Source organism: Rousettus aegyptiacus, unplaced genomic scaffold (assembly GCF_014176215.1).
Source record: "Rousettus aegyptiacus isolate mRouAeg1 unplaced genomic scaffold, mRouAeg1.p scaffold_m13_p_7, whole genome shotgun sequence".
Taxonomy (NCBI): Eukaryota; Metazoa; Chordata; class Mammalia; order Chiroptera; family Pteropodidae; genus Rousettus; species Rousettus aegyptiacus.
Window position 1 is genome coordinate 72,183,563 of NW_023416310.1, and position 26,799 is coordinate 72,210,361.

The following is a 26,799-nucleotide window of genomic DNA, read 5'->3' on the forward strand; positions in this document are numbered from 1 at the left end:
CATCCCCGGCTTTTGGTACCCGCCGGGTCTGGCAACAATCCCCCGTGGGACATCTGCACTTAAAACGCAACGCAGCGTGAGCACCTGAACATCCCTTCTCGGTTGTCACTGCTGGGCCACAGAGTCGTTTTATCTTTTAATTACTCCAGTGTGTCACAACAGATTTACTCCACCCCAGGGTGCCCAGGGCTTACTCACACTTTTAGCTCAATCTGACGGGCAGGTAAAAAACAGCATCTCATTTGAATTTCTATTTCCCTGGTTATGTTTTGGAATCATTTCTTATTCACTGGCCGTTTGTATTTTCTATGACATTTCTGTTCATGTCCTTCACTCGTCTTTTTTTATTGGAATATCTTTCAATTAATCTGTAGCTTTTAATATGTTCTGTACATATACTTTGTTTTATACATTGCAAATATTCTCTCAAATATCCATTTCTTATGTATGTGAAACACTTAGCAGGTTATTACTAATCAGAGTGCACATCATTTTTAATAGGTTGACTTAATGCTCACAAACTGCTAAAAATACTTTACCAGTGGCTTCATTCCCTACATTTTTCCTTTCTTGACACATCTAGCCCCTGGGAATGTCTGTTGGGTATTGCCTCCTGGCACAGAGTCCCGGCCAGGGACCTCCTCTAACTATGAAGTCATGTGAGTCTGCTTTTCATCCTTTCCAGAGTTAACACCAGAAACCAGCCAAGAGCCAAACTCTTTGGTTTCACAGATGCATGTCACCAAAAAAGATCATCTGACTTCAGTTTGCGATCTGACATCAGCAGGTTTATACATAAATAGGAAACACAGGGATTAAACGCAAAGAAAAGAACGTTTCCTTTCTAGTTCACGGCTCTCAAAAGTGATTTAAAAACTGATTCCAGACAGGCTTCACGCGCAGGCCTGTTCCTACACACGGGCTGCGGGAACCTGGCTGGGCGCCTGGGGCCCTGAGGTACGCCTGCCCGAGGCCCAGCTAGCCGAGGTCGGCCCTCACAGCACCACGGCTCAGGGTGCCTTGAACTCGACCTGAAGTAGACAAGAACAAGCATGCGCTCGCTCGCTCTCCCCCTCTCATACACACACACACACACACACACACACACACACGGGAATTTATTAGGCCGTCTGGTTCGGTCTCATCTTCCAGGTCACGCCCTTCAGCCAGCAATAAAAGGATAAACAAACCACAAGGTTCAAGTTCATCCTGATGAGTTAGATTGAACATCTGATGCCCGCGTCTCATTCCTCACTTTTGGCCTAGGGGAGCCCGTGGTTACTGGTTATCTTTCTCTCCTCCCAAAACTAATAAATGAGAATTCATCGCACATACCTGCCAATCGTGAACTGGGAAAAAACCCTTAAGGCTGTTTTTACACCTGAGGGGAGGAAGAACCGGAGCTGAGCAAGCAGACTGGGGCGCCCCGGGGCGCCAGCAGACCAGCGCCCTGCGCAGGGAGGGGACGCTGTCCGCCGTTTCTGCCAAAAGGAGTGGCCGAGATTGTACCCAATCTTGTTACCGTAACTGTGGCAGATGGGAAGGACCACTGCGGCTTATGTTGAATAAGTTCTTAGAACACATTCCATAACGTCTATAAAACTGTTTAGAAAAAATTTATTTGAACATGGAAAGGAAAAGGTAGAGACCCCAGTAAAACAGAGCAGCTCCTTTCCTCGGCGACGGGGCGATCCTCTCGGGTCTCCCGGGGCAGCGCCGAGTGCCGCGTGCCAGCCTGCGGTCGCGAGGCCCGAGAAGCCTGCGTGTGCGGCAGGAACACGTCCCGCTCCCGAGCAAGGCCGCCAGCCCGGCACTTGCAGTGCTGCTGCTCACATCCGGGTCCCCGACAGCACAGGCTCGGAGCGAGTGTGTCTGAAATGACACACGAGACAACGGGCTCACAGAACTGGCATCTGCGAAAGACGCCCGTGTCATCGCTCTGCGGGGGGCTGGACATGTTTCCTTTTATCTGTCCAATCTGGACGCTTACGGACGTGGCCAGGTAGGAGGTACCTGGATGGCGCTGTCACAGGACTTCCGCCCTGGTGGCGCTGGCGTCTGGCGGCCTCCACGGGTCCCCTTCTGCGGGACGGGGCGCCCTGTCCGGAAGGCGTCCTCCATCCGACCCGGCGCAGAAGGCACACTGCCGCTTGGCGGCACGCGGGGCCGGCCTAGCGGATGGGCCTGAACGGGAAGGCCATGCCCGACAGGAAGGTGTGCCCGGGGTGCGCGGGCAGGGCGGGGTGGGCGGCGGGGTGGGCCGGCACGGCGCCGTAGCCCAGCGGGGGCGTGTGGATGTGGGGGTAGAAGCCGGGGGGGAGCGCGGCGTGCGGTGACTGCTGCACGGGGCCGGAGATCACCAGCTGGAGCAGGCTGCGGACACAAGGAGGAGAATCAGGACGCGTGGGCTCCCGTGACGACGGCCGCCTGAGGCGCGGCACCGGGGCTGGTCCCCTTCCCTGGACTCGGTGCCGAGGGCCACGGGAGGGGAGGGGCCTGCGGCCCACGGAAGCTCTTGCTGCGGCCTCAGCACCACGGCACGGGGACCACGCAGGCCGCCACCCGGTTCTGCCTCAGCTGCCTACACCTATGAGGGTGGCGCCTGAGGCCCTGCAGCCAGCGGGCCAGTGTGCTCAAAGGCATTCTTCATGAGCAAGTCCTAACCGACTTCTTGGCAAAGCCACACGAACGCTGGCCTCCCTGACGCCCAGAGGCCTGCCCGGGCCTGGAGCCGCCTGACCCGTCCCCCGAGGCCCACGCCCCTCCCGCCTCCACCCCAACGAGCGGCGCACCCTCTTGCCACTTGCTCCAACGCTGCCGGGTGACGGGCTCCCTGGCGCTGGGGCATCCCCTCCCACCTGAACCCATGACCCCCCACTCCACCCAGCAGGACCAGGGTCCCCAACAACGCCGCACCATCTTTCCCGCCCCCTGGCCCCCGGTCCCCGTGCTGTGCACCTCCTCCCGCCTGCGCTCCTCCCGCTGGCTTGGGACATCAGCGGCCTCTGTCTCACAGAAAGCCCCGGCCCTGCTACCTCAATGTCATTTCCAATGCCGGTCCCTTCCGAAGCTCCCTCTCCCCGCCCAGAACCCTCAGCAGACTCCGGACATCCCCCTGCGTCCGGCTCCCGGGCCCCGGGCGGCCCGTGCCCCCGGTCAGCCTGCAGCAACCAGCTCCCCGGTTCCACCTTCTCAGGTCCTCCGCCTCAAGGCAGAGGCGCCGTCCCCAGCCCCCTTCCTGCCACTCCCCGGCCTCTGCTGTGCGTAGGCTGGCGCTGCCCTCTGCCCTCCCAGCCTCACCCTGGGGCCTTGGCTCGGCCGGGTCTTGTGTCCCCAGAGTCCACACAGGTCCCGTCACATCGCGAATTTCCAGCTGCCAGGTCCTGTGCACGCCCATCGTCCGCCCCTCAGCTTCCTTGTGCCGCGGCGCTGCCAGCCCCTGCTGCTGCCCTGCCCGGCCAGCGACGGCCGCCCTCACCCCACTGCTGGCCCCTCCGACCGCGGGTGAACCCCAACGGCCCGCCTGCTCCCCGCAGCCGAAGGGGCCGGGGCAGAGCACCGAGCGCACGAGGAAGGCCTTGAGCAAAGCCGGCACCCTCAGCGGCCTGAAGCGTCTGAGTCCCTTTTCATTTGCGTTATTATTTTTCATTAACTCCGAGTAATAAATTGAATCGAAATAAGCAAACAAGTAAATAGACCTGCAGTGGAGGTACTACAGAGGCACACTTCAGGTCACGTGCTGGTGTGACCCTGCACAGCCTGCCAGAGAGAGAGGGGCTTTTAAGAAGCTTCTCGTCTAGCTAGAAAGACAGTGAACGCAGAGATGATGAGATGATGAGGCCCAGGGCAGCAGCGGGCCGCCGGAAGCCGCCCAGGGAGGGGCGGCAGCTCCTGGAGCAGGGCGGGGGGCGGGGGGCCCTCTGCTCTCCTGTTCTCCCAGAGGGGAGGGCCCAGCAGCGCTGGTCAGGAAGGGTTCCAACGCGGACTTCCAGTTACATGCCAAGACGAAACGCGTTCATCAGCCTGCCGCTGCCCACACTCGCTGGCCCTGGCACGCGCCGTGCTGCTCGGCCGCGCTCCGCCAACGGCAGCCCCGGCGCTGCTGCGGGGGCACCGCCCCTCCCGCCCGGCCGGGCCGCTACAGGTCTGCAACCGCTCAGGCGCCCGCTGCGCGCCCTGCCTTCAGCAGACACGGCATCCCACCCTTCTGACCTCTCCTGACACGCTAGGTGTCCCCGGGCTGTGAGACAGTTAGGTCGCTTCCAGGTTTCTGCTAATACTGCATTCGCGTGAAATGTTTGGTGCGTGCAGCTGTTTGCTTAAGAGAGTCTGCGGAGTTAATTAAGCAGAATCCCTAAATTATAAAAGTAACAGTGAAGCGACAGCGGCTAACGCTTAGGTGCTACACAAGTGCGGTTCTAAGGACTTTGTTTTTCTTCCTTTAATCCTCATAAGACACTGCAGAATGCAGGGGAGGCGGCAGGACGTAGGCAGATACTGTTATTTTCTTGATTTTACAGCAAAAATGGGGGGCGTGGGAGATAAGGTTCTTGCCCAAGGCCACGTAGATAGGAAGCGGCAAGGCTGGGATCCTCCCCAGACGCTTTCGACCACAGCTCCTGCTGCTCCCCACTATTATCACTGTCTCCCCCCAAATTATGACGACCACCGCCATTTACCGGGAGCATCCCACGTGCCGCAGACTAGGCTGAGAGACTTACAAATGCCACCCGTTTAATCCTCACCATGACCCCGGGAGGCAGGCGGACCAGTGTCCCCACTTCAGGAGGGGGGCAACGGGGGCTCAGAGACGGGCAGAGACTGGCCGCGCGCCACAGCGAGCCACAGACAGAACCACACTCAGAACCCGGCCAGCGCCATCTGGCACCAAGGCACAGGCCTGACCGGCAAGCTGTGCCCCAGGGCTGTGGCTCTGTGGTATTTCTGCGGCTCACGATGTCACCAACGTCACAAAAATTACCCAGAAGCGCTTCGTGAACCATAGGCGACGCTGAGTTTGTTCTGGTTTCCTGGCTCCAGCCAAGACGACCACCCTTTCGTCTTTGACATGCTCTCTCTGTGAGCTTCTCATGTGGATTTTGTCCTCGTATCTGTCCCATACTAACTATCAGGTCCCCAAGGGGCTCCTGATATACAGAAGCTCCAGACTACAGACCAAGGAAGCCAGGACGAGCGGTCTACCCTGCCGGGCACCCCCCTGCACCCCCACCCCCACTAGAAGTCGCGAGAGGGCACTTACTTATTGTGGGGCAGCCTGGAGCACAAGGTTCTCAGGTCATCTGAAAGCAAGGAGACACACGGTTAAGGGGCAGACTGGAGACGGCGAGACGAGACGCTCGGACGCTCACGACGGCAGCGAGACCCGAACAGTGCCTGACGCCACACTCTCCTGACGACGCTTAGAAACTGTTTTCTCTTCCATCTTGGCTTTAACAAACTAGTCCCCAAGCGGACGCACCCGAGGACGGGACAGCTCCACGGCAGGCTGCCCCAGGTGGCCGGGGAGGGGCCCAGACGCCCGCGAGAAGCGGAACCCCCGTGACTGCGGCCTGGGGCCACAGGCAGCCTCTGGGAGCCAACGGTTAAAAAGCAAAGCGCCCAGGTGTATCATCACAGCTCCTTCTCCTGGGAGCGTGCACGCGCCGAAATGCAGCCCCGAGGAACCCGCGAACCAGGCGAGAGGAATGTGGCATGCAATGCGTTTTATCGTATGTAAATTATGCCTCAGTGAAAAAGGACGGCAGAAAAAGAAGATTCTTTAAGAGGAAACACATTAAGCTACTATCCGCACTCTTGAGGAATCCTCCGTCCAGGGCGAAATGGCCAGGAGACACACCAACATCATGGTCACGGTGCCCTGTCTGGGCACGTCCTGGGATGCCCCCCGCTTCCCCCGTGTTCACTAAGAGGAAAAAAGTCCTAAAAGAGGCAGAGGACAGTATTTGTCCAAGAGCCCGATAGTCTCTCAGACAGGGGGTGGTGAGCCCACCCCCGGGAAGGCCAGGGCAAGAAATCACCCACCTCTTGTACACAGCAGGGCACCAGAGGCCATGGCCACCTGCAAAGCCTGTGCGAGCCGGTCCAGAGAGAGCTCGATCTCCTGGGAGGCGTTGAGGGGGTTCAGTTCATCCGCCAATCTGTTGATCTCCTCCACCAGCGGGACCATGTGGTCAAACAGGATCAGCCCCAGGCGCCCATAAAGATTCTTCTCAGTCAGGTGCACCTGGAGCATCATCAGCACCTGCAGGATGCTGAGATGAAGTTTTGAGTACAAGAGGTGGGAGTCTCTGTCCATCCCTCCTGAGTCCTGGGCAGCTTTGCTGGTGACGTGGCCATTGGACAAGGAGGGCTTCTTTTTCCTTTTATAAGCCAGAGGGGCCTTCACACACCAGCGGATCAATCCGGTGAGCGGGGTGAGCTCTAAAAATCCTATCGGCAGATTTGCTGCAATCGGAGTATTTAAAAAAGTGATGAGAATCAACCTTGGGTCCTCAAATATCCAGGTGACAATCATTTCAAGCAAGTCCAACGGTGGGATGAGATCATCTGCAAAGACACGCTCAGTCAGGAGGGTGTTCGGCCCCAGTGACAGGAGTGGACGGAGGGGACACGGACCGAGTTCGCAGCACTCGCCACCTGACACTCAGGATCCCTACTTCCCGTCTCCTTCCCTAGACCATCCCCTCCGTGAGGGCTGGGCCTCCCGTCTTATTCCGTGTACCACCCCCGGTGACAGGACCGTCTGGCCAAGCCAGGGCTCAAGGACTGTGTCAACTCAACAATTCCCTAGAACTCCGTTATGTCTTGAAGAAAGATCATCCGATACGTAATTTTAAACAAAATTCTACACTTTTTATGTCTGAAGCTACCACCACACTTCACTCCTTCCCTGTGACCCCCAGGTTTAGTGTGTCTTCCAGGGTACATGACAGCTGTGGCGGCCTAGACAGAGAACAATAAAAACAAATGCTGACATTTATTCCGGGCTTCTCATGTTCCAGGCGCTGGTCTATTCCTTTACACAGAGCGACACATTTAACGCTCCAACAACTCCAGAGGAAACTGAGGCACAGTGATGTTAAAGAACTTCCCTAGGATTCATCAAAAATGTGTAGTCGGCTCATCTGACCCCAAGTGGCCTGGCTCTTAACCATGAGGCTACACGGCCCAGCCTGGGACCGGCGTGCAATGCCTTTAGGTGGCTCTGAACGGGAGTGGGTCCCCGGCCTCCTGTCTCTGGGGCTGTGCACCCCTCAGCTCGTGACAGAGCTCTGGCTGGGCTGCTGAGGTCCAACTCCAAGCACCAAGGAGAGCGTGGGGTGACAGAGACACACGTCGCTGTAAGGCCCGACTGCTCTGTCTGAGGAGACGAGCCTTTCCCCCTGAAATCATGTCTAGCTATGGTTTTGATGTTAAGCCACGGCCCCCACTCCTGGCCCTTCTGTTACGAAATGATGGCCACAGTACGAAGCGGCTGGCCGTGACCCCTACTTGGCAAAACAAACAGTGAGTGGGCAGCCCTGCGTCTGGTCCTGCAGTCTCTGAAACACCGACGTCTGAGAAGTGCCAGTCCCGTGCCCACTCCTCTGGCATGCTGCCCGCCCCCCAATCTACGCCGAGGCGCCTGCGAGAACCTGAAGGCAGGGTGAGCCTGTGTCCTGTGTGCGTGTGGACTTGAGTGAACAACCCCTAAAACCTTCCCGCTGACAGATCCGAGGTCTCGGCACCATCCGGACAAGCGGCGGTTCTGTCTGGTTCGGTGAGCTGCTTCCTTGCTGTGGCCCTGAGGGCACAGACTCCCCAGCAGTGCTCTGTCAGCAGAAGCACGGCATCGAATGCCATTCCCACAGCAGACTCCACGCCCAGCCCTCCGGGGCTGCCGCCGTGCGCCCGGTGACTTCCAGTGACTTCCGTATCTCCAAATTCCTCAAGCTGTGTACAGTAAATACGCGCAGCTTGTCCCGTGTGAGTCACGCCTCGATAAAGTGGTTTAAGAAATCACTGACACATCGAACTGGGAAAATGGCAACATAGAAAAATACTGTCTCATACCCATTCCTGAGTGTTAGTGGTGTTCTCTGAACGTTACTTCCTTTTCCATACATTAAATAATCCATTCCCAGTGGTAAGGCCAATTCCTGTCCTTGGCCTCGAATTACAGGTGACCCAAAGGGCACCTATGATGCTGTAATGTAGGTTTAATTCTATCTTTCCTAGCGGAAAACAAAAGGCCTGAATGCGGTTCCCAGCCATGGGCGGCCCCTAGGAAGCCCCAGGAGGGCGCCGGGGAAAACTCCGCCAACTCCACCCCGGCGGTGGGCATGGCTTGGAGCCGTCTGCCGCCCCGTGGCGAACCGCTCCGGGAGGACGGAATCACATGCGCCTGCGGCGTGCACTTCAATGTCCACACTGCGTCCGCACTTCCTCCTGAGAACTGACATGTCTAACAGCAAGAAAAAAAGTCGCACGTCAAAGGCGAAGCAGGGTAATCGGGGAGGCGGTGGGAGGCCGGCACGGGATGCTGGACGTGGAACAGGCTGCTGCAGGCTGCCGAGCTGCTGGCCTAGCTAACGGGCCAGGGTGAGGAAGGGGCTGTGTGTCAGCCCCCGGAACGGCAGGAGCCGAGAGCAGGAGGAGGGACCCGGCACGACAGGGAAAGCTGGCCATCGCGTCCCTGCAGGGTGAGGCCCTCCCATCCCACGTGGCAAAGGAGCGCAGCCCCGCCCCGCTTAGCCACGGCCCCGTGGGCTTTCTTTACTGCAAATGTGCAGAAAATGGTCTGCACAGAGGGCTCTGCTGCTCGCCAGGGACGAGGGACACCGGCTTCCCCCAGCTCAAGTCCAATGCCACCTGATGGCCACGTGAGGCCCTCCCCAGCATCTTGTTAGGGAAGTCTCAAAAGCATCCCCGAGGGGGGAGGTAGACGGGGTAAAAGGGGGTCAAACGTGGTGACAGAAAGAAATCTCACAGTGGGCGGCGAACACACAACGCGATGTACAAACATGCCTTATGCTGAATTGAGCACTTGAAACTTACTGGATTTCCTTAACCGATGTCACCATAATTTTAAAAAAATTAAAGTAAAAATCAGTAATTTTTTTTTTAATCCCCAAGCAGACCGAGGTGCACGGCTGCCAGTGTGATGCGCTGGGGACACACTGCCACCTGAGGAACATGGTGCCGAAAACGTTTAACGTCACTATTTTCATAAGGACACAATCAGAGCAATCCATACTGAGCGGCGTCCCGCAAAACGACAGGCCTGAGCTCGTAAAAATGTCAGCGTCATAACGGGTATTTTTAAAAGCCGGGAACTGTTCAGGATTTGAAGACCAAAGCAACATGACAACGCTGTGTAATGTGTGATCCTTGATCGGGATCCTGAGTTCTCCTGATCCCCCAAAGGGAGGGAAGGCGGAAGCTACAAAAGACACTACTGAGGTAACCAGGGAAATCTGAATATAGACTGTACGTGAGGTAACCGTATTCTGGCAACACTTAATTTCTTAGGTGTGATGACGGTGTCATGGCTGCGTAAGCGAACGTTCCTGTTCCTAGAAGACACGTGTTTCGTGTGCTTAAGTATGTGGGACACGATACTGGCTACGAATTCAAATGTTCCGGGAAAAATATTTGCAAGTGTGTGTGGAGAGGGGGAGAGAAAGAGAGGAAGGCAGGGAGGGAAAGAGAATAACCTATGGTAAAGGTTAATTGGTAAATCTAGGTAAGGGATATACGAACGTCTGTTGTCATAGTCTCGCAACCTTCCTGAAGTTTAAAAATGTTTCAAAGTGAAAAGTGAGGGATAAAAACGGAAGTCAAGTGTAGGGAGAAAGCCGCACGTCTCCCAGACCCAGACGCTGGGCGTCTGGGCCGCCTGCCACGTGGGCCATTCTGAAGCGGGCAGGCGGGAAGCCCTGCGAGCTCCCGGCGCACACTCCACACGTCCAGGCGGCCCACTCCTCCAGCCTCCGGCCTAAAACACACATTTCAGAGAGAAAAAAAAAAAAGGCCAACACATTCACTGGACATTACACCTGAGTGCTCAGTGGGAATAAGACTGGCAATCGTCCGAAGCCTCTTTCACGGCAGCAACGTGTTTGTTTAGCACTTACCTGACGACAGGTCGTAGAGCGCGGTGACGGAAGTTATGAACTGGCAGCAGAAGCGAGGGCTGGCGCTGAATATCTGCTTCAGCGTCTGGACGGATCCCGGCACCAGGCAGCAGTAGTCGTCCACGAGGGCCCTGGCTAACCGCACACAGTAGACCACGGGCGTCCGCTGGAAAGAAGCCACAGTCCACGTAACCACAGGCGTTGTCGGGTGGGAGGCTACCAACTACGTGCAACGGGTGAAGGCCACCAGAGGTGGCGGACCCCTTCCGGAGTGGTAAAGACATTAACGGCCAGCTCTGCAGCAGCAGCTGGCAAACTAAAGCCCACGGACCAGATCCATCCCACGACCTGTTTCTGTAAGTGAAGTTTTACTGAAACGCTGCCCTGCTCCAACATTTGCCCTTGCGTTACAAGGACAGAGCTGAGTAGCTGTGATAGACTGTATGGCCCACGAAGCCTAAAATACTCACTATCTTGCCCTTTATATACAGAACCTGCTGAACCTTGCTTTGAAGTTTACTTAGGAAAGATCACTCTCACTCCGGTGAGAAAAATGACAACTTCTGTCATCCCGTAGGTAAAAATTAACAGCTGCTACCACTTTCTAAAGAGAGTGAGGAGAGTCCGTGAACTATCACAGCATCTAGAGCACTACTTTCCTCCATCTCTCTTACAGCCCTATCCTTACATGTTTCCATAATACTTTCAAGTCCTACATCACCACCCTCCTCTGCCTTTTTCCTTCCTGCCCAGACGCCAATCTGTAACCACTGCCACGTTCAATAGCTGCTCAGGATGCTACAGTTCCAGGGCCCCAACATGGCCTGCAGGAGACACGGCAAGGAGACGGCAGGCCAGACTGCTCATCAGGCTGACCTCCACCCGCAGCACCAAACCAGCCATCTCTGCCTTTCCCCAGAGGAAGCCACAGCCCCTCGCCCCACCGTGGCGCACCCTGACCCAAACCCCTACGGCCCTGTCCTGTCGTTCATATCCGCTCCGCTTTCGTTCTGCCAAAACCCCAGCACGACTGCGTCGGAAGAGATAAATGGAAACTTACATGATAAATCACAAGATGCTAAACTTGACTTCACTAGGCTGTGAGGGGATAGAGATAACCTAGAGTTAAATATGACGCATGTGATCAATTCAAATACCCCGGAAATCATACTGGTGAGAACTAAGGCTCTCATTTACCACACTGAGAATTACCTGTGTTGTACAAAGAACAACTTATCTTTCTGCTAGGCAAATTTTAAAGATAAGATTACATGAAAAACATTTAAATATATTGAAAAAAGAAAAATGGCTTCAAGAGCTTGGGAATGAAGCAGGTTTGTGAAACCGAATGTAATAAATGCTGTTAACATCAATGAGGATCATATTAATGAAAATTTTGAGTTAATAATCACTCTAAGTGGATCATCAATTTTTCAAAGACTTTGAGTAACAAAAAAGCAAAACAAAATGAATCTTCCGAAGTATCACATCTACTGTAAATGTACATTTTCTTCCTTTGATAAAATGCTCTGGAAAGTTCTTACATCCATATCCATTAGAGGAGCCATCCACTTTGTAACGTCATCCTGGAACAACTTAAAAGAATTCACTCTCTTCCTTATCTAACTGTAGAAAAAACAAGCAAACGTTGCTACCATCTGAGATACGATGATCTGTAAGAAAAAAACTATCCCATTTTTGAGGCTGCACTCATAGTTGTTTTCAAAACCCTACCTATCCTTTTCAACTAAAAATGATTTTTCACATGTACTGAAGATGGAGCCTTAATTTTGTTCCTTTAAAATTCACTCATCATTACAAACTACCGTTTTCTTAAGAATGGTTACTACCTGTGTATAAATACAGGTCTGGGACATCAGGACACAGGCCAGTGACATCACGGAGATAATATGTGGAAAAGGCCTCTCAAGAAATCCAATTATTGAACATTCCTGACTCTAAGTGTCTCTTCAGAAATCTCAGGAAAAGAAGTACCTGGAGCCAGGAGGCTGCACACTCCAACACTGGGACTCGACACACAGCCACTGCCATGGAGACCAGTTTTCCCAACAAGCTCATTCGACTGTCATCGGCTTTGTTCCCTTGGGGGCTGAAAAGGGATGAGAAAATAATCTGCCGAACAGAGTCCTTGGTTTGCTCCTGGAAATAATTGCACATGATTTCAAGAAGTTGGAGCTCCTGAAGTGAATTCAATCTCTACAAAACAAATCCAGGAGAAGCGATGAGAAATTTGGTTTTAACATGCACATTAATTCATCCAGTAAGAAGACAGGAAATATTCTATTTTCCCCAGGACACATTTCACCCCTCTAAAGCCCAGGTGCCAGAGAACAGATCTCTACCGTTAATGCTAAAAAAATGTCATTATACATCATTATGCAGCATGCCAGGGGCCTCGGAGTGACCTACAGGGGTCTGAGCCTCTCCATAACAGGCCTTCAAAGTCCCTTTCCTTAACGCCAGTGAGGCATGCCTGTCACACGCCCCGCAAAACAGACACACAGCTGAGCAACGCTCAGGACTCCAGGGAAGGCAGGTTTTGGACGCTGCTGCTGGAGGAAGGCCGAGGGCGGGAACGGGGCCCCGGATAGGAAGGGTGTTTGTGGTTTGGCGAACACTTCTCATGGAGACGGGGGTACAAAGAGCGAGAGCAGGGTGCTCCGGCCGCGGTCTGCCCGCCGCACCTTGGGCTGCGCGCCGCGCTCCTTGGGCACCTGGAACACGAACTCCTCCAGCAGCTCCACGGGGCCCTTGTCCACGATGGGCAGCGGCGCGCTCTGCAGCTGGCTGCTGAAGTAGATGTCCAGATGGTACAGCACCTCCTTGGCGGCGCTCAGCGCGTCGCGGCGCAGCAGCGAGTGCCGGATGTCGCTCATGGCCAGGCCGCGGCGGCCCGGGGCCCGGGGAGCGCGTCGCGACTTCCGCCCCGAGCCCCGCGGACGCGCCCGCCGCCCTGGAGACAAAGAGGCCGCGACCCGGCCTCCCGCCGCCGAGCCGGGCCTGGGCCGTGGCGCCCGCCCGCCGCTCCCCGCTCGGCCCGCTCAGGCTGCCATCCCCGCCGCCGGCCGGCGGAAACCCCCGGTGTGCGACCGCGGCGCCCCCGAGAGCCGCAGGAGCCCGACGCCGCGGAGCGAACGGCGGCGGAATGCCGAGCACGGCGACGGCGGCCCGCAGAGGTCAAGCGCGGTCCGCGCCGGGAGCCCGCTCTCGGGAGGGCGCCACCTGGCGGCTCCGCCCGCGCGCGCGAGTTCGCGCCGAGGCCGAGACACGCCCCGCCCGCAAGCCCCGCCCCCCGGCCTCGAGACCGCCTGCCGACCGGGGACAAGGGGCCCGGAGCCAGCAACCCCCGCCAAGCCCGCAAGGCAGGTCGAGGCAGCCTTTGCTTCCCTTGCCCGGGGATCAAAGCCTACACGTTTTGCTCCGTGCGTTCCCCCCAGTAAGGTCAGGGTGGAGGCGCAGGGCCCAGGTCCAGGCCTCAGCAATTCATCTGGAAGTTTATATCTAGTCCGAACTCACAGGGCTGCAATGCCAAATGGAGCCTCCCCACCCCTGACTCCCAGTTCCTGTCCCCAGGGTCCCCCTCAGAGTATACCAGGAGAGCCATGGGAATCTTAGCTATCCGGCTCCTAACACTCACCACCCTAAAAACCCTTGGCACTTTCTCTTTCCTGCATTGTCTCTGCACTGAACTAACTGGGAGGCCGTTTTGGATTTTAAAAATAGGGCCGAAAATACTCCAATGTGGCCACAAGAGGCCAGTGGAGGGCAGGCAGGAGGCTGCGAGTACAGAAATGTGACTTGTGTAAAAGACCCAGGCAGGACGGAGGGTGGACTTGGCTGAGGATGCTGAGTATGGTTTAAGACATGGGGGGAAAAAAAAAAAAGGCAAAACAAAACAAAGCCAAAGTCTTTCCCTGGGAGAGATGGGAAGGACATCAAAGAGGGGACAACCTGGCGCAAGTTTAAGTCCCTGTGACCCTCCTGCACATAGGGGACCAAGCCAATAGGTCCTTCCTGTCCAAGAGCATAAATCTGGAATGGGAGACCAAGGCCAACTAGAGCCTCTGAGAAGTCATCTCTGAGCCCCTCAGACTTCAGAGGAGCTCCAGCCCAACAGGCTGAGTGAACAGAGTATGAGCCAGGAGCATTGCTATTAGGCACGCAGTAAATGCTACTTCTCTCTTCCTTTCCTTTAACGGCTGAAAGCCGACTCATAAATACACAGCAGAAACCAGAAAAAAAACAAACAAGCGATGCTTATGAAGTATCCACATGTATAAATAAATGTATACAGCATTTAAAAGGCAGTGACGCTCTTCTCATTCTTATTTCTTCTTTCTCTTATAATGTACAGCAGCAGGTAGAAAGATCTCTCTAAGGTTGCTCCACAGCCCATGGGAGTGACTGTTCCGGTAGACCCAGGGCTTTGCTGATGTGGGCCGGACCGTGCTGGGGCAATGCTGGCACCAGCCCCGGTTACCTCTGTACCACTCGTTAGTGGTCTGGTTGGTGGCAGCCAGGTGCAGAGCAAAGCACAGGTAGCCACCTAGGAGGAAACTCAGGATCAGGACAAAGCCCAGCATGAAAACAATCCTTGGGAAGGTCAGGAACAGGTACTAGGGACAAAGAAGCAGCAGCATGTTAGCTAGCTGGGTCATGACACAAGTAAGGGTCGGCACCAGCCAGCCCTGGTCCTGTGCACAAGACTGTCAGAGATGCCTCCCCAGCTCACCCACCTCCGTGCACATCTGACCCACTGGACACAAATCAGAACCACAAACAGCACTGACCAACAGCCCAGGAAGAAATCCTAGCTGTACAGAGTTTAATATCGGATAAACGAAGTCTGTACACTGAAGGAAAGAGAACAGATATTCAGAAGACGAGTATGCCAGTTAGCTATTTATAAAACACAGACATACACGTAGACCTTAGTTCATGCATCAAAGTAAGGTCCAAATGGATAGAGGAGATCTTGCTCTTAAAATGAAACACCAGAGACGCATGCACAAGGGCACACACTGGACAAGGCACCAAACTCAACAGCCTCTCTTCCCACAAGGAACAAGTTAACTGTCCAACCACGAGGGAGAATAAAATTCTGGGATAGTCGTACTATGGAAAAATAAGAAGCCATTAAAACGAGTTCAATTTGTATGTACTAATTTGGAAAAGACGTTGGTAATATGTATTTCCCAATGCGAAAGATGAGATGCCAGGATCATGATGAGACCCTGTTTGTGTAAACACAAAACTCTCTAGGAAGGTGTACGGCAGAATAAACAAGCATAGGAAAAAAACCTGAAATGTACACACCAAACTGCAAAAGCAGTTGCCTCTGGGGGGGAGAAAGTGTTGGGAGGGGAGAGGAATAAGTTTTCATTTTGTTTTCAAGATGTTTTAAATTTTTCTTCCCCTACCCCAGCTCTGAGATATTATTGACATATAACATTGTGAAAATTTAAGGTGCACAATGCAGTGCAAAACATGATTATACCTATGTATGGACATAATTACTACGATAAGTTTAGTTAACATATCCAGCACCTCGCAGTTACAATTTTTTGTATGTGTGATGAGAACTTTTAAGAGCTGGTGTCTTAGCGACTTTCAAATACACGACTAGAGTCACCACGCTGTGCATCATGTCCCGGGTCTTCTTCGTGTGTCGCTGGGAAGGCTGTCCCCCTTGACCACCTTGACTTATTTTCCACCCCTCCCCCCTTTTCATTTTAAGCACTTCTAGACTGCTTGAATTTTCATAATTTATTTTTTTATAAGGAAATGAATTTTGAAAGAGTTAAGTATTTTTGAAAGTTAGAAAAAAAGAGAAACAAATGATTACCAAAACCCTTGATGAGGGAGAGTTTCTAATTGAGGTCACAATGAAAATAGATTTGATGAAGAAAAATGTTCACAATTTTTTACACGAAAACAACACACAAATAGAAAACAAATACAACAAGAAGGACCTATCATTATTACATAAAGACCTGAAATCAAAAGCGACTCTAATATCAAACAGGTAAACAAGGAAAGGGCATCATTCACAAAAGAAAATATACAAATGATTGACAGTTGAGGAAAGTAATCAAAAGAAATGAAAGAAATGATTTTTCAAAAGGGCAAACCAAATTTTCCCATTAAACTAGAGGCGCCTCTCACCCGCAGGCAGCTTCAACGCCCACTCCGAGGCAGTAAAATGACCACGCACGCATTGCTCTAAGAACGCGGTTTTAAGAAGCAATTTGACAATAGATGTTAATGTCAAAAGACTTATGACTGTTGATAATCTTTGGCCCAGTCTTTATATATTTTTGACTCTATCCTAAAGAAATTCCTACATACAGAACCAAAACCAATACACAGATTACCCTCCGTCAAGGGGAAAATGTATTTCGCCAATGGAGACGGCTGGTAGACACCACCTTCACCAATGAATCGACCCAGGCTACACTGATCCTAGGTTATGCTCTCCCTAGGAAGCTTTTTTGCCAAGAAAATTTAAACTGAATCTAATCCAGGCCTTAGAACTTCTGGTTTACAGTAACATAAGAAAACAAAGAAAGATTAGACGACACAATTATGAAAAAGACAAATCTAGAACATTGGACATTCTAATAGGCAACTAGATATCTATTTCATGAAAAATATGGGGTACTGTTTTAGACCAAAAGAGACTAAAAAGACATTCGAATGTGACACATAACTATAAAATGGGTTCTGGCTCGAGGAGGTAAAAAAGCTAGGATGATTAAAATAAAAAAGATAGGTAATAAGTGTTGGAAGGATGTGGAGAAACTGGAACCTTCACACACTGCTGGTGGGAATGTAAATGGTGCAGCTGCTCTGGAAAAGTCTGGCAGTTCCTCAAATGATTACAAATGGAGTTACCACATGACCCGGCAGCAATTCCACTCCTAGGTGTAACTCAAAAGAGATAAAAACCTACGTCCACAAAAAACTTGTATACAAATGCTCATAGCAGCATTATTCAAAAATAAACAGAAAGTGAAAACACTTATGTGTCCATCAACTGATGAATGGAAGAAAAATATGGTACCTACACAATGGGGTATTTTTCAGCCTTAACGAGGCACGAAGTACTGATTCACGCCATGACATGGATCAACCTTGAAAACACGGGGCTCAGGGAAAGAAACAGATCCAAAAGGCCACAGACTGTATGATTCCATTTACATAAAATGTCCAAAAAAGGCAAATTGAAATGTCCCGAATGTACAAATTATATGTCCAAAAAAGAGCCAGAAAGCAGATTAGTGACGGCCACAGTCAAGGGAGAAGGGCATGGGGAGTGACTGCTGACAGGAATGGGTTTCTTTTTGAGGCGATGAAACATTCTGGAATTAGCGATGGTTACACCGCTCTGTGACTGTATTACCACCACTGAACAGTATACTTTAAAAGAGTGAATTCTACGGTATGTGAATTATTTATCCATTTTAAAAGATTACATATCAAGTTTTTAAAAGGAACAGCTTCATGTTTTTACTGGGCAAATGTATGTCCTTTTTCCAATTTTGAAACCTGAAGTTAGAAACATACTGCCCACACCATACTTACCTGAATAATCAGTTACCTGAACAAGAAAGACGGTGTCAATAACTTGGAAGTGTCCATGGTCATCGACGTAAGTCTCCAGGTACAAGTCCGACACCATTACCAACTGGACCAGAAACACAGTGCTCACAGTGGCCACGGCGGCAGCTGAGGCCGTCAACGTCAAGAGGTAGATGAGGAAGTACCTGGTGTTCCAGGCCCCGATGCAGTTGTTCACCCAAACACAGTGATGGTCAAAACGGTGCACACATCGGTTACACACACCTGCACAGAGATGGGGAGCCACAACCCTGCGTTGGTCCTTGATGAGACAATGACGCCGTGCACACCTACTGACATTTTTACAAACTGGCTACAGGCAGTGTGAGCTGGACGATACGGCAGCTGCGGTCACCCGGCTTTTAGAACTGCGTTGTTCAAAACACAAAATAGTAGCCACCAGCCTTGCCACAGATAGGTACTGAGCACCTGAAATGTGGCTAAAAGAAAAACTTGAAGAGTACTTGTTGGTATCGATAAATTTACGGTCGTTTTTCAGTTTGTCCAATGCTCCTTTTGAGATCGATGTGAATAATACTGAGACAACTCAAGAGTTAGTGAATTTACTTAAACAGTTTTTAAACTAATACTTTTGCTTTAAAGTCAAATAAATTCATCTGAGAAATATGAACCATTAAATCAATATAAATATGCGTATTAAAGGAAAATGAATTTTGGTACTGATTCAATTATTGAAATATTTTAAGAAGGTTTGGAATGGCTTGGGTATATGAATCTGCTCTTCCAACTATAAATTTTATGAAAACTAAATACAGATCAAGTATTTCCAATGAAAATTTGGTGTCTGGATTGAGATGTGCTGTAAATGTAAATTACACATCAGATTTCAAAGACTTTGGATGACAAAGAATATGAACTATCCCACAAATGATTTTTTTATACTGATTACATGTTAAAAGAGTATTTTAGATATGTTGGGTAAATATAATACATGATTAAAATTAATTTCACCTATTTTTTACTTTTGTAATGTGGCAACGAGAATATTTAAAATCACGTATGTGGCTCATATTGTATTTTTGTTGAACAGCGCTAGTCTAGAATCTTGGTGACTCCCTAGAAAAACAGACTCAGCTGAGACTGAAATCTGCAAACACAACATCCTGCAGAAACCTGTCCTGGGCAGCATGCTTTGTCACGTGCCAAGGGAAGGGCTATCATGCCCAGAATGAGGGTTGCCCACTACACAAAGCACAGAAGGCCTCACTTCCAGTCACGTGGAAGAAACCTCTATCAGCAGTGGCTGCCCCATGTCTCGTGGTCAAGTGGCCCTGCCCTTTGACCTACGTAACACTCTCTTACAGATGAAGCCCACATGTCTGTGAGCGCTGGAGCTGGGGCAGCCAGAGCTACACTTACTGCAGTGCTTGGATCGCGCTGGCTTCCTTAAATCACAAGTAGAGCACCTCGCATTCTTTGGGAACATCACTTCATCAAATTCATAAACTTGAAGAAACAATAATTCGTTTGCTTTTGTTATGGTACCTGAAAAAAGGAACAAATATCAGTTTTAAGCAATATAGTGGACTGGATATTCACAAAATCTGTCCACACACAGCACAACTAAACCTGCTATATTTAATACTTTAAATAATTCATTTTAGAATTCTTAGCAGCTTTATTGATATAATTCATAAAACTAATTTGCCCATTTAAAATGTACAATTCAATGGTTTTGAGTATATTCAGAGTTGTGCGAACATCACCGCAATCAATTTTAGAACATTTTTATAACTTTGAAAAGAAATCCTTTAGCCATCACTCTCCATTTCTCTCTAAATCTCCCAGTCTCTGGCAAATGCTAATCAATGTTCTGTTCCTGTAGATTTGCCTTTTCTGGATACTTTATATAAATGGAATCATATAATGTGTGGTCTTTTAAATCTGGTTTCTTTCACTTAACATAATGTTTTCAAGGTTCATCCATGTTGTAGCATGTATAATAAGTACTTCATTCCTTATTGCTGAATAATAGTCTATTGAATAGGTATACCACAGTTTATGTTGATGGGCATTTAGTGCTTCAAAAACAGGAAAGATTAAAAGAATGGCAGAAAAAAAGACAAGCATAATATCAATCAAAAGATACTATAATATTAGTATAAGACAAAAAACTTGAGAGCAATGATTATTACTAGTGACAGTAATTCATATTTTTAAAAGATTTAAAGAAGAGATGATAGTAATTCTAAACTTGAATGTGTCCAATACTATGTAATTAATTAACATACATACACACGGTTTCAAAATATGTGAAGCAAAAATTAACTACAAGGAGAAATATGTCAAATCTACCATTAGAATGAGATGATGTAACTGTCAGTAACTGAGTGATCAAACACAAAAAAAAATTCGTATGACTACAAGACTTGAATATTATTAACAAACGATCTAATATACTTACAGGGATCTCTGTACCCAAGAATACATTCTTTTGAAGCATAAATAGATCATTTACAAAAACTGACTACATGCCCAAGCATAATGCAAACATCGATCAAATTTTCAAAAGAAAAAGTATTCTACAGACCATAACCTCTCTATATAACACATCAAGTGAAAGCATCAAAAAATTAAACTAAAAAACTTGTATGTAAAGTTTTAAACAGTTCTAAATAACCCATGGATCAAAGAAGAAAAAGATAAAATTAGAAAACACTCAAAAGTGAAAGAAAGATCACGCAAGCACTATACATCAAATCTTTTGCAAAGTCCTCAGAGGGATCACTACTTGTTTGCAGCACTATTGGTAAGACTGACAGCTGAGCTGTCACCAGTCTCTATACTACGAGCTTTAACTTACCAGGGTCAGTTACACAACTTAGGGAGAAAAAAAACAAGTTTACAATCAGCAGCAGATAAGGCAGAGAAAGGGAATACAAGGAGAACTCCAGCGCTCGACAGTAGCCAAATATTTCCCAGGTGTATTCAGCATAAACCATTCCTTGCAATGTGAGGTGCAGGATAACGAAAGTGTGGTTTCTGAAAGACAATAGGCACATAAGAAACTATATGAAACATTTACAAAGTGCCTAGCACATAATAAGTACTTAGGACATGTTATCTATTATTGTTATTACCCTGAAGGTATAGGATAGCAACAATTAACAATCAAAACAGAAAAGAAAATAATATTTAAACTCTGAAATAGAAATACCGTGTGTGAAAGAGGTAATGAAGCAATCTCAAGATGGCTCTCTGAAGGCATCCTGGAATTATATAGGAAAATATCTGAAACAAAAGAAAAAAGAATAAATTTCATTTTTCATTCCCCTCTCCCCCAAATAATTAGATGCCTTACGTTCAGCAGGCAATGCTGGTGATATTAAGTTGTGATTCCGCATAGGGGCAAAGAAGAGATTTAAGAAAGAACAGAGAGAAGGGCTTCCCTCGGCTGGCCTTCCTTTGATACCAACTCCTCCACCTCTACCCTGACCTCAAAGAAGGTACCAAGCCAGGGTCTTCAGGCAAAGGGAGGTGAGCAGAGGGGATCATCAGGTAACGCTAAAGTGAACGCCACTCCTTCCCTGCCTTGGGTTCAATTTTGCATTCCAAAGTCCACCTCCAAAGCATTGGCCCAGGTCCCTCCGAAGTCAACCCTTCCCAAGGGCTGCTCATCTCAATTTTTTTTTGTGCACTGATGCTTGAAGGAATGTAGGCAGCCCAATGTTTAGCTTTCTGCTCACATATCACAAGTTTCACCTAACAGGTCCCTCCAGGTAGACACTGCTCAGATCCATGACCAATTATAGGCAACAAATCCAGAGAAAAATAGCCAACCTTGAGAATACTATTTTCTCTCAAAGCATCATCACAAGATTACTTTAAACAATAACAACAACAAAGCTCCCAGAGAATATACTACAACTGCCATAAATGAAAGAACAAGTAAACAAATGAATAAAAATGGCACCCCTTTCTTTTTCTCTTAGGAAACTGGTGAGCCTTTTAGACAGGTGGTATTCAAAATACAGTGGTCTCTAACCGTTATTGTTACCTGTGCGCCTCCCCTGACCAGGCCTTTCAGGCGATGAGTTTTTGAGCAGATGCAGATCATAACAGCACCAATCAGCACCAAAGCCAAGTAGAACAAGAAGAGAACCAGAAAGTCCATCCTGGGGCTACAAAAGAAAAGAAAGTGTGACTATAATGAGATTCATTCCACAGCACACAGTCTCAGACATTAACTACCTAAATAGCTCCCCAAACAGAATTTATCAGCTCTAAAGCACACCCTGCCTCTTCAGTGGGGCCTCCCAGAAGGTCCTGAACTCTTTCTCCTGCAAAAGCTTCATTGTGGCATGCTCTGGGGCATCTTCGATCTGCAAATTCCAAAATGAAGTGGGGAAGAATATGCAAGAATAAGTATCCACTTCCCTCCTCCCACCAACAGATCATTTTTTTACTTCCTTAAATACATTCACAAAGATATTGGAACAGAACGTGACTAAAAGAATCTGTTAACAATGCTATCAAAACAAGCACCCTCTAGAGACAGTGAAGAGCCCAGAATCGGGCATCCTGTCCTTCAAGTGATGTATTAATACAGACTTGTATTAAGAAACTGGAGATGTCTACTTACAGCCTTAGCAAATAGGATTTTGGGCCAGACTTCCAAAGGAGATCACCAAACTAGAAACCATTCATAAGACAGGCAACACAGAGCAGCAATTCTCACGAGGTGTTAAGAATTCGGGGTCCCCAACCTACATACTTCTTTTGATTGGATTTCAGGCGGCAGCTCCGGCATTCCTCCTCCCGACCTTCACGGAGAATTCAGAAGGCATCTCCTCTCGTGCGGCGGCGTGCACCTGGCACGACGGGTGACACCCGAAGCTGAAGGAGACATGGTTCCTCCCAGAGGCTGAATCCGGCTGCAAAGACGGATCAATTCAACGCTCACATAATAGGTGTCGGGGCGGAATACATTGTGGAAAAGAACCTGGAAGTCGGGGGATGTTGAGACCCCGAAGCGTGAACGGGGTTCTAAAACTTCGAGAGAAAAAGCTAACTGGGAAGAAATATGCTGGGAGCCTCGGACACTGTTGTGTACCCCTACCCATGAGGGGACCTGAAGTAGCCTCCCAAAGCTACTCTCTATCCGAGGGTCCCAGTGGGTGGGCGTGGCAGGAACTTACCCTGGGGCCAGAACCCAGTGTGGAAGGCGGGGTGCAGAAGGCTGGAGAATATTGGGGGTGTGTCTGGGGCCTGGGCGGGGTGGAGGAAGGACGGGTCAGGCCGGGAGACCGACACCTCTGGACCCGCAGGGGTATCTGAGCCCAACCGAAGCCCCCTTACCTGAAGAAGGAAGAAACCACCTGCCGCACCACAACACCGCCTCCGCGGTGCGCGCCCAGACTTCCGGCGGGGCCGTGACGTAGGCACGAGGCGCTAGCGGGAAGGACGACTTCCGGCGGATGTGCCGATGGCCTCGGGGCGGGGCGTGCCTCGGGGCGGGGCGTGCCTCGGGGCGGGGCGTGCCTCGGGGCGGGGCGTGCCTCGGGGCGGGGCGTGCCTCGGGGCGGGGCGTGCCTCGGGGCGGGGCGTGCCTCGGGGCGGGGCGTGCCTCGGGGCGGGGCGTGCCGCCTGTGCTCTGCCGCCTCAGGCGTGCTGCTTGTTGCGCGTCTCCGCGCCTCCGGGACCGTGTTAGACGGATGGAAAGTCGGACTTTAGAGCGCTCTTGCCAGGAAGTCTTACCAAAAGACCGTCCTGGGCCTGGTGCAGGCGAGGACATTGGTGTTGTGAAGAAGGGGCCCGGGGCGCGCGGGGCAGGCACTCTTGGGGGTCGAGACGCCGTGTCTTCTTGATGGACAGCTTGCTTTGCTTTCTGCCAGCCTCACCGTTGGGCTCTGTCTGAACCATTCCAGTATCTCTGCTCCTGCCGCCTGGGGACAGCTCCGAATCTTCTGTCTCTGGGACCCTCATTTGCTCCACGAAAGTGGCCTTGGTCCTCGGCTGTTGACTGCCACGTGGGGTGGGGAGAGACGGGGACACCAGAAAAAAACACTGGGCACCTTTAACAGCCAAGCGCGAGTAAAGGAGGCAGTGGGTACCGAGGAGGAGACCCCTGGGCTAAGGAGGTCAGGGACACCCTCCCGAAACCAGGGTCGTGCTTGGGGACGCCCGGCGCAAGGTCACTGGTTCTGTCCAGAGTAAGGAGCTCGCTTCAGGCTCTGGAAAAGGTGACAGACGAACCACGATACCCACGATCGCAGAAATTTCAGGCGACTCTCGGGTAAGACACCAAATCTAAGGATGATCTTGTTTCTGTTATGAATGTGGATTTTCTGAGCGTTCATCGTCTTCCGCTTCGCATTTAGCCTGGGACTCCATCCTGGCCTCTGTGGGTCGACTCGCGTAAATTCCACGTCCTACCTCTCCTCTGCCTCGCTCCGGCGCGACCCTGCGTGTGCTCAGCCGCTTTCCCTCATCCTCAGCGGAGGTTAACGTCCCCCTTCCCCACGACGACATTTTCTCTCTGGGGCCACTTCAGTTTACCAGCTGGGAGACCCTGCGCCTTCCTGTTACTGTAAAGAAGCGTCTCAGCGTCCTGTGCTTGGACGTTTGCCCCCTCTCTCCCGCTGCCACTTCCCACACGGTCTAGCGGTTAGGGTTCCTGGTTTTCACCCCAAATGCCCAGGTCAGCCAGGTGGGTATCTGAGCTGCCAATGACCCTGTCGGGTCTGTGCCTGATACCGCAGAAGCCAACCTACCACCAGCTCGCCCTCTGAAGCCGGGATTTAGCTGAGAAATTCTCCAGCCTTATTTGTGCAAAAAGTTGTGGGATCTGTGTTCCTACCAACCTTCCATGGTTCCAAGCGTTTAGGGAATTGGAACAGACCTGTGATCACAGATCTGGGGGATGGGCAGCCAGACCTCCATCCTGGAGAGCTCCCTGTTGGGATGCAACCTCTGGAATTGGAAATCATTCGGGTACCACACGTTAGCAAGAAAACAGCTAATCTTTTTCTGTAATACAGCCTGGCCCCAGTATAAATTGGCTCCCTCAATTACAATACTATAGTCCAATTAGTTTTATTGTGCCAAAAAAAAAAAAAAAAGGATGAAATTCTGTGTGTCCAGCTTTTCATGGCCTTATATCAGAACAGGGGTATACAAAAAAAAAAAAATGTAGTCTACAGGGCAGTGGGCCTACTTTAGCAGAACCAAAGGCCTTGCTTCTGGTTCCGGAATGTACTTAGGACCCCAGAGGCTAGGACCCAATCAATGTGCACTCTGCAGAGAGGAGGGTCATTGGAAAGGGGAAGGCCCCCACTGCTTCCAAAGGAAGCCCCACAGTCTGCAAGACCCTGACCCTGCAAGACCCATGTTAGAGATGGCACGGTGGACAGGAGGCGAGGACTGGAGAGGAGCCAAGAGGTTCCTCATAAGGCCCTAAAAGTTGCCCCTGAGGAGCCTTGGGTAACCCTGATCACAGGGGGGAGAAACTTATCCTACCTGCTATTTGAACAACCCCAACATCCACCCACTGGGGCCCCTGGGCAATACATCCACCCAACTCAATATTGGGGCACCCAGCCTGGAGAAGATTAGGAGAGTGGTTTTCCTGTCATGCCAAAGGCTCAGGGAAGTTTTAGATGCCAGCTAGTACTTACTGACACCTTTTTGGGATGGGTAGAGGCATTTGCCACTCAAACTGAAACGTCCTAGAGGTTTCAAAGACTTTCTTAAAAGAAATCATCCCAAGATTTGGGTTACCAAAGCGATAATGGGCCGACTTTTATATCAGCTATTACTAAGAACGCCTCTTCAGTCTTAGGCATCAAATGGCGCCTCCACAATGCTTAGAGACCCCAGTCCTCTGGAGAAGTACAACGGACCAATCAGACACTCAGGAAAGCCCTAGCTAACCTGTGCTAGGAAGCCCATCTTCTCTGGACCAACCTCTTCCTCATAGCCTGTTAAGACTGCAGGAGCCCTCGTCTATGTCCATGCCACCCTGAACAAGCCTGATTCCGTCTGATCTCGGAACCGAAGCAGGGTCGGGCCTGGTTAGTACTTGGATGGGAGACCACCTAGGAAGACCAGGTGCTGTAGGTATAAAAAATAAAAACTGAAGGATTGTAACCTGACAAGGTCCTTGCAATGTGTGAGGTCAACCAAGGGTTGCCTTGCCTAAAAAAAAATAAAATAAAAATTAAAAAAAATAAAATAAAAGACTGTGGTTACTTAAACTGACTCTATACGAATGGACATATGGCAGACCTGTCCCGTCTGGGTCTACTTGTCAAGAAAACGTCCGTGACCTGGACAGGCTAAAATTTGCCACCCGCGTTGGTGAAGTGGCCGCAGCTCTCCAGTCCTTCGGAAGCTAAGAACTACCTTCGCCTTCCACTCTCACATCCCGTCTGCCCTTCTGACCTGGAGACTGGGTTTATCTAAAAACCCGGAGGAGAAAACGGACCCCGAGACCAGACAGAACCCAAATGGAAAGGGCCTTATTTAGTAATTCTAATTACCAACTCTGTCCTTAAGTTACAGGGAGTCATGCCTTGGATCCATCACACTGGGGTCAAATAGGCGACTGGCCCAGAACCTCGGTCCCTCTAGAACTCGCAGTGCCCCTGCGAGCCTGTAGCAGACCTCAGGCACCTGCTCCGCAGGAACGCCAACCAAGAGCAGCGGCCCTAAACAGGTGGCGAAAGCCTCCCAGAAGAACATGTGCCCCATCCGGGTGCTTTCTTACGTGGTCACCCCCATAACACAGAAAAGGCTAGCCCTAGCCTGCCCTTGCCTGGAAAACACCTAGCGCCAGGGAGGATGCACCCTTGGTCGCTTAATCGTCAATGAGGCCACAATCTATAATAATCCATAACCAACTCACGATAAGAAGAGAAATTGGATTTATCTTGGCAGGAGGGTAGCAACCACAGGCGCCTTGCCCCAGGCGGTGGGTTCATATCACGTGGTTGTCCTCTCCGGTCTCGCCAACATTACCGAAACCATAGCTTGGAGAGCTGCGGGCGCACTTAGTGGCCTG

General features: G+C 50.6%; 2 protein-coding genes and 1 pseudogene across 7 annotated transcripts; 1 reads left to right on the forward strand and 2 right to left on the reverse strand.

Annotated features, from left to right (window-relative positions):
* Nucleotides 1-1,588: 1,588 nt before the first annotated feature.
* On the reverse strand, nucleotides 1,589-13,327 carry CUNH7orf26 (chromosome unknown C7orf26 homolog). Of its 3 annotated transcripts, XR_001598151.2 has the most exons (7): nucleotides 12,842-13,326; nucleotides 12,132-12,353; nucleotides 10,137-10,302; nucleotides 6,043-6,567; nucleotides 5,261-5,300; nucleotides 2,014-2,373; nucleotides 1,589-1,872 (listed from the first exon to the last, which is right to left on the reverse strand). XR_001598151.2 is itself a non-coding variant. In XM_036224933.1 (6 exons), the coding sequence occupies exons 1-6, from the start codon at nucleotides 13,031-13,033 to the stop codon at nucleotides 2,172-2,174; spliced, it is 1,317 nt and encodes a 438-aa protein (XP_036080826.1). In that variant the 5' UTR covers nucleotides 13,034-13,327; the 3' UTR covers nucleotides 1,589-2,171. The 3 variants fall into 3 exon arrangements, 2 of the variants coding, with proteins under 2 accessions (XP_036080826.1, XP_016010675.2); XM_036224933.1 differs by having other exon boundaries at nucleotides 1,589-2,373; nucleotides 12,872-13,327; XM_016155189.2 differs by having other exon boundaries at nucleotides 1,589-2,373.
* Nucleotides 13,328-14,411: 1,084 nt separating this feature from the next.
* On the reverse strand, nucleotides 14,412-23,204 carry ZDHHC4 (zinc finger DHHC-type palmitoyltransferase 4). 4 transcript variants are annotated; one of them, XM_016155191.2, is made up of 8 exons: nucleotides 23,097-23,204; nucleotides 22,513-22,672; nucleotides 21,796-21,919; nucleotides 20,956-21,029; nucleotides 20,602-20,780; nucleotides 19,158-19,283; nucleotides 17,758-18,002; nucleotides 14,412-14,773 (listed from the first exon to the last, which is right to left on the reverse strand). In XM_016155191.2, the coding sequence occupies exons 3-8, from the start codon at nucleotides 21,910-21,912 to the stop codon at nucleotides 14,483-14,485; spliced, it is 1,032 nt and encodes a 343-aa protein (XP_016010677.2). In that variant the 5' UTR covers nucleotides 21,913-21,919; nucleotides 22,513-22,672; nucleotides 23,097-23,204; the 3' UTR covers nucleotides 14,412-14,482. The 4 variants fall into 4 exon arrangements, with proteins under 4 accessions (XP_016010677.2, XP_016010678.2, XP_036080827.1 ...); XM_016155192.2 differs by lacking the exon at nucleotides 23,097-23,204 and adding an exon at nucleotides 22,937-23,006; XM_036224935.1 differs by having other exon boundaries at nucleotides 14,514-14,773; nucleotides 17,742-18,002.
* Nucleotides 23,205-25,740: 2,536 nt separating this feature from the next.
* LOC118605886 lies at nucleotides 25,741-25,859 on the forward strand (annotated as a pseudogene).
* The last annotated feature ends 940 nt before the right edge of the window (nucleotides 25,860-26,799 follow it).